General features: G+C 49.6%; 2 protein-coding genes across 3 annotated transcripts in view; one reads left to right on the forward strand and one right to left on the reverse strand.

Moving 5' to 3' along the window:
* Window positions 1-3,388, forward strand: part of TRPM4 (transient receptor potential cation channel subfamily M member 4) — a 35,452-nt gene extending 32,064 nt beyond the window's left edge. For both annotated transcript variants that reach the window (XM_026481856.4, XM_048224015.2), the window contains 5 exons: window positions 1,687-1,880; window positions 2,120-2,252; window positions 2,502-2,574; window positions 2,670-2,775; window positions 3,015-3,388. In XM_026481856.4, coding sequence (XP_026337641.1) covers window positions 1,687-1,880; window positions 2,120-2,252; window positions 2,502-2,574; window positions 2,670-2,775; window positions 3,015-3,019 — 511 coding nt within the window. In that variant the 3' untranslated portion in view covers window positions 3,020-3,388. The remainder of the gene's footprint in view (window positions 1-1,686; window positions 1,881-2,119; window positions 2,253-2,501; window positions 2,575-2,669; window positions 2,776-3,014) is intronic.
* Window positions 3,389-8,619: 5,231 nt separating this feature from the next.
* LOC130544165 (orphan sodium- and chloride-dependent neurotransmitter transporter NTT5-like) lies at window positions 8,620-11,348 on the reverse strand. Its single transcript, XM_057314646.1, has 4 exons — window positions 11,150-11,348; window positions 10,875-11,067; window positions 10,251-10,416; window positions 8,620-10,036 (listed from the first exon to the last, which is right to left on the reverse strand). Exons 1-4 carry the CDS (start codon window positions 11,346-11,348, stop codon window positions 9,539-9,541), a joined length of 1,056 nt encoding a protein of 351 aa, XP_057170629.1. The 3' UTR covers window positions 8,620-9,538.
* Window positions 11,349-11,586: the final 238 nt, after the last annotated feature.

Here is an 11,586-nt window from a genome sequence, read left to right on the forward strand (position 1 = left end):
TTTTGTAATTTTTAGTGTAAAAGTCTTCCACCTTGGTTAAATTTATTCCTAGGTGCTTTGTTCTGTTTAGATTCTATTGTAAATGGAATTGCTTTCTTAATTTCCTTTTTGGATTGTTCACTGCAGGTGTAGAGAAACACAACCGATTTTTGATTGGTTATCTTGTATCCTGCAACTTTGCTGAATTTGCTTATTAGTTCTAGTAGCTTTCTTGTTTTTGTTTTTGTTTTTAAAGATTTTATTTATTTATTCGACAGAGATAGAGACAGCCAGCGAGAGAGGGAACACAAGCAGGGGGAGCGGGAGAGGAAGAAGCAGGCTCATAGCAGAGGGGCCTGATGTGGGGCTCGATCCCATAACGCCGGGATCACGCCCTGAGCCGAAGGCAGACGCTTAACCGCTGTGCCACCCAGGCGCCCCTCTAGTAGCTTTCTTGTGATTCTCTGAAAATTTTGATATATAGGAGGATCTCGCCATTTGTGAATAGAATAGTTTTATGTCTTCCTTTCCAATTTGGATGCCTTTTATTTCTTGTTCTTGTTTAATTGCTCCGGCTGTAACTTTCAGTACAGTGATGAATAGCTGTGGTGAAAGTGGGTATCCTTGTCTTGTTCCTTATTTTACCTGAAAGCTTTCAGTCTTTCTTCACTGAGTATAATGTTAACCATAGGTTTTTCATAAGTACCCTATACCCATGTTGAGGAATTTTCCTTTTAATCCTATTTTTCTGAGTTAATTTAAAAAAAAATTTTTTTTAGTTTTTTACCACAAAAGGGTGTTAGATTTTGTCAAATGCCTTTTCTGTGTCTCTGTCACTTGAGATGACCATGTGGTTTTTTTCTTTGTTCCATTAAGGTGGTGTCTTATATTGATTTTTGGATGTTGAGTCACCTTGCATTACTGGGATAAATCCCACTTGGTCATGGTGTATAATCCTTTTACTATGCAGCTGAATTAGGTTTGTTAGTATTTTGTTGAGGATATTTGCATGTATTCATAAAAAGTGTTGGTCTGTAATTTTGTTTCTTTGTGATATCTTTATCTGGGTTGGTAATGCTGCTGGCTTCATAGACTGAGTCAGGAACTGTTCTCGCCTCTTCAATTTTTTTGGAGAATTTGAGAAGGATTGGTGTTAATTCTTTTTTTGTTTATTTGTTTGTTTCATAGAATTCATCAGCAGAAACATCTGGGCCTAGGATTTTTGTTGTTGCTGTTGGGACATTTTTGATGAGTGATTTAATCTCTTAACTTGTTATAGGTCTTTTGAGATTTTCTATTCTTCTTGAGTCAGGTAATTTGTATGTTTCTAGGAATTTGTCCATTTATTTCATTTAGGTTATGTAATTTGTTGGCATACAATCGTGATAATGTTCTCTTAGAATCCTTTTTATTTCTATAAGGTTGGTAGTAATGTCTCCATTTTCATTTCTGATTTTAGCTGTTTGTGTTCAGCTGACTTTTGAACCTGTCTATAACCTCTACCCTAATTACTGATACCATCTCCACTTGACCGCTGACATGACTCTTTGCCCTCCTAACCCTGGTTCTAAGTGCATCCTGTAGTACCGCTGACCTTATTGATTCTGACATTTGCCTGCTGCCTTGGACTTCAAACATATTGTCTAATATCTAACCTTGATCTGCCCTCTTTGATCTCTGGTGACCCTTGACCTCTGGTCCCCACAGCTACACCTTCGGCAAAGTACAGGGAAACAGCGACCTCTATTGGAAGGCTCAGCGCTACAGCCTCATCCGGGAATTTCACTCTCGGCCCGCGCTGGCCCCGCCCCTTATCATCATCTCGCACGTGCGCCTCCTTATCCGGCAACTACGCAGGCGTCGGTCCCGCTTGCCGCCCTCCCCGGTCTTCGAACATTTTCGTGAGAGCGGGGTTTGATGCAAAAGGGGAAAGCACAGGGGCAGGACCTGGAGAGAAAGAAGAGCACGGACAGGCTGGGGGAAGATTTCCGGGAGCACTGGGGCAGGGATTAGGCGGTCAGGGGGCGGGTGTGCAATATGAGGGCGTGGCCTGGGAGGGCTCGCGCTGGAGGCCTTGGGTGGGGAGGCTGGGTCGAGGAGGGGGCGGGCCCTTTGACTCCGTCCTGACCCCGCCCTCCAGGGGTCTACCTCTCGAAGGAAGCAGAGCGGAGGCTGCTGACGTGGGAGTCGGTGCAGAAGGAGAATTTCCTACTGACGCGTGCGCGGGACAAGCGAGAGAGCGACTCGGAGCGTCTGAAGCGCATGTCGCAAAAGTGAGGGCGGGGCCTGGCTGGGGGAGGGGCTTCTGGCCTCGGAGGCGGATCCCGTGACTTCGGTTGAGAGGAGCCCTGGATTGGGGCTAGGCAGGAGCCGGGCTCTTGGTGGAGCCTGAGTGGGGCGGGGCCCCAGAGTGTTGGGGAGGAAGGCGGGCCTTCATGGGGCGGGGCTTCTGGGGTGGGCGGGGCTAGTGGGGGGCGGGCGTGAGCCTGATGCCCTCGGTTGCTGGTTGCCGTGGGTTGCAGGGTGGACACAGCGTTGAAGCAGTTGAGACAGATCCGCGAGTATGAGCAGCGTCTGAAAGGGGTGGAGCAGGAGGTGAGGATTCCCGGACCAGGCTGGGGGAGTGTGGCCGGGGTGGTGGGTGGTGTGGGATTCTAGTCTCCTGTCCTTCTGCCGCTCCTGCTCCCCAGGTGCAGCACTGTAGCCGTGTCCTGGGCTGGGTGGCCGACGCCCTGAGCCGCTCTGCGTTGCTGCCAACAGGGGGGCCACCGCCTCCAGCCCCGCCTGGGCTTAAAGGTCAGTGTTGTGGGGTCCACCTGTGTCTATCCCTGGCCTCTGTCATCACCACCCTACATTCTGGGGCTTTCGTTCCTCTATGATTTTTTTTCTCCCTTTCGCTGCCCTTCCACTGTCCCTGGGGCACTCTCCCTCTCCTTTGGGCTTTTCGTGCTGCTTTCTCATTCTTTTTGCCAGTTTTCCATTTTTTTCTTTCTCTCCATCCCCACCACCTGTTCTCTTTTCTGTCTTTCCCCCAGACTGAGTCTTGCTGGCAGACTTCAAGGAGTAGCCCCCATAAGAAGTTTTTGCTCCCAAAGTCCTAGCTGGTCCACGACCCTTGCACCTCGTGGCCTTGTCTTCCACGTGGGCCCCATGCTCACGGAGGACAACCTGGGCTACTGTCAGGACCACCTCAGGGAGTGTCATCCATGTGAACCACTGCAGGCCCAGCTCCTTCCAGAACCAGTCCCACTCGGGGAGAATCAGCCTCTGGAGCTCAGGCATTGCTCTTCTGAAGGCCCTGCCACAGCCCGCTGGGCGGCAGAAGGCTGTAGGGTCCTTGGGATTCAGGGATCACAGATCCCACTTGCAGCTCCCCACACTGGGGAAATAAAACCATTTGAGAGGAGTGGAGTCCGATGCTTGATTCTTGGGGAAATGGTGGGTATTTAGATCCTTTTGAGATGGGGGCTGGGGCTCGGTTTAAGGTCATTGGTCACTTTGTTGTTGTATTTTAGATAATCTCCAGGTCTGTTCCCCACTCCCAGGCCCACTCTGCCTGTCTGATTCAGGCCCAGCACCTCTGGTCTGCACTATTTTGATGGTTCTCACTTCAGTGGGACAGAAACCTCAACCGTCTGCAAACCCCCTAGTTTCTACTTTCCAGTGGAAAAAGAACTCAGTGATAATAAGCAAATTATTTCGTGGAGTGGGGGTGGGTGGGAGCTATGTACATCTGCTTTGGCAAGAGGGGAACAGTTGATGCAAATTTGAGTAGATAACTGCAGAAATGTCTTTAAAGAGTCTAATTAGTGGGAAATTGCAGGCCACGCACACATGGAATTGAGGCAAATATGCATCATTATACATGCAGTTTAACTAAACAACCCATAACAAAGTAAACCGGTAATGACAAGACTGAACTGACAGCAGTTATTAGTTAAATAGCAAGAAAACCACCAACAACTATCACATTCAAAAACCACAACCAAAACATCCTTCCTCCAAATTGGAGTAATTCCAACTATCTGCCACTTTGGGTGCAGAGTAGCTTTGAAATATTGCCAAGTGTTGTGTGGCAACCAGATTTTTCCGGAAGATGCTGAATTAATTCTCACTAACCCAAGTCGTAATAATAATATAAATGATGGGGGCGCCTGGGTGGCGCAGCGGTTAAGCGTCTGCCTTCGGCTCAGGGCGTGATCCCTGCGTTGTGGGATCGAGCCCCACGTCAGGCTCCTCCGCTGTGAGCCTGCTTCTTCCTCTCCCACTCCCCCTGCTTGTGTTCCCTCTCTCGCTGGCTGTCTATCTCTGTCGAATAAATAAATAAAATCTTTAAAAAAGTAATAATATAAATGATGATGGTGGCAATATCAATACAATACTGTTTGACATTTTTTAAATTTCGAATTGCTTACTGCTAGTATACAGAAATACTGCTGATTTCTTTTGTTTATTGACCTTGTGTTCTATGACTTTACTAAACCCACTTTATTCTTGTACAATTTTTGCAGAGTCTTTGGGATTCTCTCTGTATACAGTCATGCTGTCTGTAAACAGAGGCAATTTTACTTGTTTCCAGTTTGTATTTTTTTTATCATGGTAAAATATACAGAATACAAAATTTACCATTTTAGTCTGTTGGAAGCATGCAACTCAGTAGCATTTAGTACTTTCACAAAGTTCCGCGATTACCACTGTCTCGTTCCAGAAGTGCTCATCACTCCACACGGGAACCTTGTACCCACTAAGAACCCACTGCTCATTCTCCTCTCCCCTCAGCCCTGGTACCACCATTCTGCTCTCTGGCTGTCCAGATTTGCCTGTTCTGGATATTTCATGTATACCGAATCATCACACATGTGGTCCCCTGTGTTTGCCTTCTCTCAGCGCAGTGTTCGCAGGGTTTATCCGTGTTGTATGACAACCGCAGTTCTGCCTGCGGCTGAATAATATCCACAGTATGGAAATAGCACTTTTACTTTATCCATCTGTTCATGGACATTTGGGTGGCTTCTACTTTCTGGCATTTGCGAATAATGCTACCGTGAACATTCATGTACAAGTTTTTGTTTGAACACTGTTTTCAGTTCTTTGGGGTATAGACCTAGAGTGGAATTTGATATTTCTATGATTAACTTTCTGAGGAACCGCCAAGCTGATTTTCACAGTGGGTGCAACATTGCATGTTCCCACCAGTGATGCAGGAGTTTCCAGTTTCTTCAAAGCCACTCCAACAGTTGTTACTTTGCATTTTCTTTGGTTATCAATATCCTGGTGGGTGTGAAGTGGTGTGTCATTGTGGGTTTGATTTACATTTCCCTGATGACTTAAGACATTGAGCTTCTTTTCATGCGCTTGTCGGCCATTTGTACATCTCGGGGAGGAATGATGTGTTAGTAATGACCTTCACCCAATCGCAGTTATCTAGGGATGGGTGGGCCTTGAATGAAGACAAAAATAAAGGCCCTGCTGCACAAGTCATCGTCTGAGGACGACCTGGGCTCAAATAGACATTTCGTAATTTAGGAAAGACACACAATTGGTCCTGAAGCTTCTATAAAGGAAGTCCAACAAAGATCAGCCTTCATGGCTCTTGTATGTCCCACAGGTGGAAAATTTTGCTGAAGCTGATGCTTCAGGACCCACGCATGTTAGACTCCTTGGTCCATGTTCCCCAAGAAGGAAACATGCACCTGACTTCAACTGATAAATCACACAGTGGGGGAAAAGTAAGCCGAAGTGACCCTGCTATTTTGGCTTCTACTATTAAATGTATAATTGATATTTCGTGTGTCCATACTGTGAATGTCCTCGGAGTGTCGGGGGTTCTCCCATCCAGAGAGTGGAGCATGTGCCGTCCTCTCCAGCATAGTGTACAGAAACAACAGAATCCCAAAAGGAGAAAGGGGAATTACAGTTTTCGTGACTTCGTGGCTGCCGCAGGACGCAGGGAGGCCATTTCCCAGTACAACAGCGCCACCTGCTGACGCAACCACCGTGAACACACATTTTAGGAAAAGGCCGCTATTAATTTGCTATTAAGCGCTCCTTGAAAGAGGAGGCCCCACACATGGAGGCCTGGTGACTCTTCGGCCTTACATCTTCATTTTGGGGTCAGTCAAGTTGAACTTGACAACCAGTAAGGTCTGAAATGGTTAAATGTAAATGGTATATTCAAGAGCACAGCCGCCCTGGTCCTCACGTTAACTGTTTCGGAATAGGAAAGTGGCAGGAGCCCATCGGAAGGAACTATCCCCCACTCCACTGCCTGAAGCAAAGCCAGGGGTTCCATGGGGCCCTCAATTTACAAAGGTCCCCCTAAACGACTGGGCCTGGTTCACTGCTGGTTGGGCAAAACTAAAAGGTTGGTGGTATCCACTGGGCCTCCCAACCCCAAAGCCAACCCTGGAAGACAGATTGAAGGTTATAGTTAACTTATTGGATGGGACTTTCTATTTTCCCTACTCTCCTCAAGCATCTGGTATTATTGATTGTTGGAACAGTTTCCTCAAAAATCCACTCAGAATTTATTTCTACCTTTCCCACGTCCTGGTCCACACACCATAGGCTGGCAGTTTGGTCATTGGATGTGGGTGTTTCCAGAGAGGCTTCATCTCTTCCAGGCTGTCTCCTGGATAATGACTGAGGCCGAAGGGGTGAGGGAGTTATAAACACTTATTCTGAAAATTAAGGATTCTGGCCCCCTGGCTATTCTTGGGTCACCTTTCTCTCTGCTGGACTGCCTGGGTGGCAGCCTCGCCCAAAGTGGGCCAACTGGGGAGTTCAAACTCAATTCTGCTTTAGCCACTGGCATTCTCTTGGCCTGACACAGCCCCAGATCAGGGGTTGCCAAAATACTGCCTGTGCGATACTCTGGCCCTTGAGCTAAGAATGATTTTTACATTTTTAAAAAGTTATAAAAACCAAATAACAAAGAACATACAACAGAGACCATATGTCCTGCAAAGCCAAAAATATTTATTATCTGGCCCCTTATAGGAAAAGTTTGCTGACTCCTGTCTAAGCTGCAACTACTTGCTGACTACGCATGTGGCTCAACTAAGCCAATGGAATGGCCATCCAGATCAAGGTTAACAACACGACCCCTCACCCGTGCCGCAAGACCTCATTACAGAGGGCCAGAGGCTTCCACTCCACATTCACCAAGACTACCAACCTACCCACACACAGAGGTCACCTCAAATGTCCTCTTTTGCCCTCCAAGCTTGTGGAAGCACCTCAGATTGGAGAATGGAGGTCACATGCCAGCACCCTAGCTGCAAGGGTCAAGAAGTGGTTAATCTGGTATGGAAATGAAAAAGAAAAGGATCCCAGACTAGGACCCGGAAGACCTTGATTTTATTTCCACCGTAGTCGCTGACTGGTTGCTTGATCTCAGGGCCATTCTTTCTCTTCTCAGATCCTCCTGCAGTATCCCCTCCCTGGTGGGTGAAGGAGGCCAGCAATGGGCCTGTCTGTTGCCTTGTCTAAGTGGTGCTTTGTTTTAAGATTTAACTTATTTGAGAGAGAGCACAAGCGGGGGGGGGGGGCAGAGAAAGAAGCAGACTCCCACCGAGTGGGAGCACACTACGGGGCTCGATCCCAGGACCCTGGGATCACGACCTGAGCTGAAGGTAGACGCTTAACCAACTGAGCCACCAGGTGCCCCGCCTTGTCTAAATGTTAACCAAGGCATGGGGGCTTCTTGCAGCACCTGGGACAGTGTCCTCCATGCCAGGACTTCCCACCCCTCAACCTCACACAGAAACAATAACCTTAGAACTAGAGCCCTACGTGGTTTAAGACACATCATCTCCACTGGTTTTTAGCTCACCCTGCCAGACTCTGGCATACCTGGTTCGTGGTGGCCCGTCCTGCCTCTGAGAGGGGAAGTGACGCAGAGGTGAGGGTGAGGGTGGGAAGGGAGACCAGGCCCTCACCCCACAGCAGCTCGTTTCCTGAGCCAGCTCATTTCCTGAGTTTCCTGAGCCGTGTCATCCCAGACCACGGTCCCTGGAGAGCAAGGTGGAGGCAGGAAGCCAGGAGGTGTGAGTCTCAGACGCAGGAAGGGCCTGCGAGCTTCTGCCTCTGACCTTTTCGGGGCTCTCCAGATAGGGTTGTAGAAGCCATTACACTGGGGATGCAGGAAGAAACATTTAGAATTTCTACTTATATCATCTACTTTTTTAACAGAAATAAGCAAAACAAATTAAGCTTTACTGATATTATGTAGAATGACAGTCATTCACAAGTAGATTTTCTACATATGTTGGGAATATTTTCTCAAAAAATCGTCACTGATAAGGGAGTGTGATAAGGAATGTTTAGAGACCTCTGAGGTAAATAAAAGGTGTGAATGGGCAGGCAGAGATTTGGGAGGTGATTTGGAACCAGAGTGGGTGGTGATGAGAGCTGGCATTGATTCTCAAGGCCATGACCTTTGGGGATGCGGAGTTGCCCAGGAAGTCACCAAGAGGTGTGGCTTCTAGAAGTTGCCTCCACCTCCTGAGCTGCCTTAACTCCATTTGGTGTTTGAAGAGGCAGGGTGGTGTTGCTACCTATTCCTGCAGACAACCCTAATAAGCTCTAAGTTCTCCAAGACTCCTTGGTTCTGAGCCCACAGAAACCAGCTGACCTACCTTCCAATGCCCAAGTGGGTGAGCGACTCTCCCCGAAGTAAGAATGAAGCATGATAGGTAGCGAGGACTTACCTACCTGGTGCTGTTCTAAGCATGCTCCCCTCTTGGTAGGAGCAGTGAGATGATAATTATGAGACATATTTAGTACGGTCACCAAATCAAGTTAGACTTAAGGGTTAACACACCCTCTGGGTTGAGTAATACTGATTGCTGCAAAGTTCCCAGGTGGTTTGTCTCAACTCCAGAACAAGAAGGAACATAGAAACTCCGTATCTGTGTCCCAAAGGGAGAGGGAGATTGGAGTCACCAGACTGGACACTCAGTTCATCAGAGGTTGGTGATCTGGAGGGTAGATGTGTAGAAGGGGGCTGAGAGAAAGAACACTGTGCCCACAGCCTGTGCATGGGGTCTCAGTGGATGGATTTATTGACTCAGCATTGTTATCCCAGCCCATTCTGAGAAGGTGGCCCTGGAGAAGTCAGCCACCCCGGTGATCCACAGTTTGTGGACTTTGGGGTTTGGAGAGAACACTGTCTATCTCCATGATAACTGGGAAGGCTGGGTCCTAGAGAGTGCTACGGAGCCCATCCCCATTATACCAACATGGTATTCTCTCCTCACAGGGAGAAAGGAGGCACTAGGTCCAGTCCTGTGAATGGCTGAGTTGATTTCTTCGTCTGAATTCTCCAACCCCAGAGCAGAACGCTCCACTTAGCTGAACTGGTATTATTCCAGGAAAGGAAAGAGCTCCTGAGTTGTCCATTTCTTTCCAAGGCCAAATAGTGGTTGCTAGGCAGAATTTCCACGGACCCCTCCCCCTCCTTTCCGGCAGAACCAATGATTTCTATAGCAAAATGGACACTAATGCCACCAGTTATTGGACAGAATTGCTGCCTTGGAAAAATGGGTCGTGTCACCAGTTACTGAACAGACTTCTCGTGCTGATTTTCTTCTCTGGTCTCCATGTGGTGGTCACTGTTGTCTATGGCCATTGAGGCCGGGCTCACCTGCCTTGAAACTGGTAGGCTGAAACTCCTCATGGACAATGTGGATGTCAGGGAGGTAACGACAGGCAGGCTGAACCAGGAAGAGTTCTGGGTGTTCCTACTCAAGGGCAGGCTGAACCGCCATGAGTTCAGGTTCACCCCCCTAGTGAAGGGCAGGCTGATCTTCTTGGAGGAGTTTTCATTGTCTCCCTTCTGGGACTTCATGTGGTGCTTAGGCCACTGTAAGGGCTTGGGGGGCACCAAGGGCATCTTTTTGGACTGTAGCTTTTCAAAGGGATCAGAAGCAATATGGTCCTCGAGGTACCACCAGTGTTGAAGTGGGTAGACTGGGATCGGCAGGAAGGTGAGGATGCTGAGGAAGGTGACCCAGCCCAGGGTGCTCTGCAGGTAGGGCTGTTCTACCTCCTGGCTCTGGAGGCAGAGAGAAGAGCGCAGGGTGGGAGGAGGAGGTGGTGGTGAGGGGATTTCAATCCATGTGATGCTGGGGATCAGGCTCCCCAGGGGCTGGGAAGCTGGCTAACGGGCCCCTGAGGATGGAAGGAGCCCAGACCTAGGGTCCTGTGGAATGGGAGATCAGGTGAGGGGTGCCCAGAGTGGGGGTGGGAGGCCAGGGAGGGAATCTCACCATACTGCTGTTCCAGGCAATGTAGTAGGGGGGTTCCGTCTGGTAGAGCTGCATGATGCAGATGGTGGTCAGGGCCAGCAGCCCGGGCAGGGTCACATAGCACCACAGGACAGTGAAGAAGGACCACAACAGGCGGCCCAGATCACCGAATATTTCTTCCCTGACCCTGGGGTGGGGGCAATGGGCATAGATGTCTGGAAGGAGCCCTCCTTGGCCACCAGGGCCTGGAGCTCTTGGGAGGGTGGGTCTGCCAGACCTCTGGTTCTCTCACCAGTTCCCAACTCATAGGGGCTACCAAGTCCTGCTGGGCCCTCCCTGAGGCTGGGCCCTGCATCTGGTATCCTCATGGGAGCCCCCTGATCCAGGGGGAGTGCCAGGCTCCAGCCCTCTGCCTTCAGACTATCCCATGTGGCCCATGGTAGGGGAACCTGAGTCTCCTGGTTTCTGACTACTTTTTCTGTCAGGACCCACCTGGTTGCCCTCAGATCACTCCCTCTGCGCCCCCGTGCTATGAGCTAGACCCCCCTGCTATAGGATAGACAGAGGGAACAGATCATGCCCCCCTTCTCCTCAGAGACCTGGGATAGGTCCCTGGCTGTGTGGACCCCAGGGCTTAGACATTACCTCCTAGCTCCGTAGATCCAAGCCAGGGCCACATTCTGGAAGGCCACAATGATGATGAGGGTCAGCGGGACCAGGCACTCATCAAACAAGGACATTATGTAGCTGCCAGGGTGACTGGTGAAGATGAGGCTGCCCAGAAACCCTCCCAAGCAGACGAGCGCTGTGGCAAAGGCAGGTTTGGCCACACTGAGGTCTAGGTGTAGGGCTGGGCCAGGGGTTGAAGTGAGCCCAGGAGATGGGGGTGGCCTGGGAAGAAGGGTGAGAATCCACAGTACCTGACAGCAGCTTGGGATACCTCCTGAAGAGGGAGATGGAGTCCTGGAGAGGATAGACGATGCCTTCCAAGATCCTTAACAAGGTGTTCAGCCCTGTGATGACCAGGGCCAAGAAGAAGAGGATGGCCCAAAAAGAGGCACCAGGGAACAACGAGACGGCTTGGGAGAAGGCTGCGAATGCCAGGCCGGGGCCCTGCATGAACTGTGGGGGAGAAGGGCTCTCAGGCCGTGGTGGGTCTGGATGGGGGGAATGGTGCGGTGATCGATTAGCAGTGTGTGTGTCGGACAGAGGACAGAGACACAGGGCGGTGGGTGGACGGCAGAGGCTGTTTCCTGAGCTGTGTGAGCTTCACCCCTCGGGGCCTCAGTCTCCTCCTCTAACAAACTGGGATCCTAGGGTTGATGTGAGAATTAAAGTCAAGTGACAACTTAGCAAA

This window comes from Ursus arctos, unplaced genomic scaffold, assembly GCF_023065955.2.
Source record: "Ursus arctos isolate Adak ecotype North America unplaced genomic scaffold, UrsArc2.0 scaffold_19, whole genome shotgun sequence".
Lineage (NCBI taxonomy): Eukaryota > Metazoa > Chordata > Mammalia > Carnivora > Ursidae > Ursus > Ursus arctos.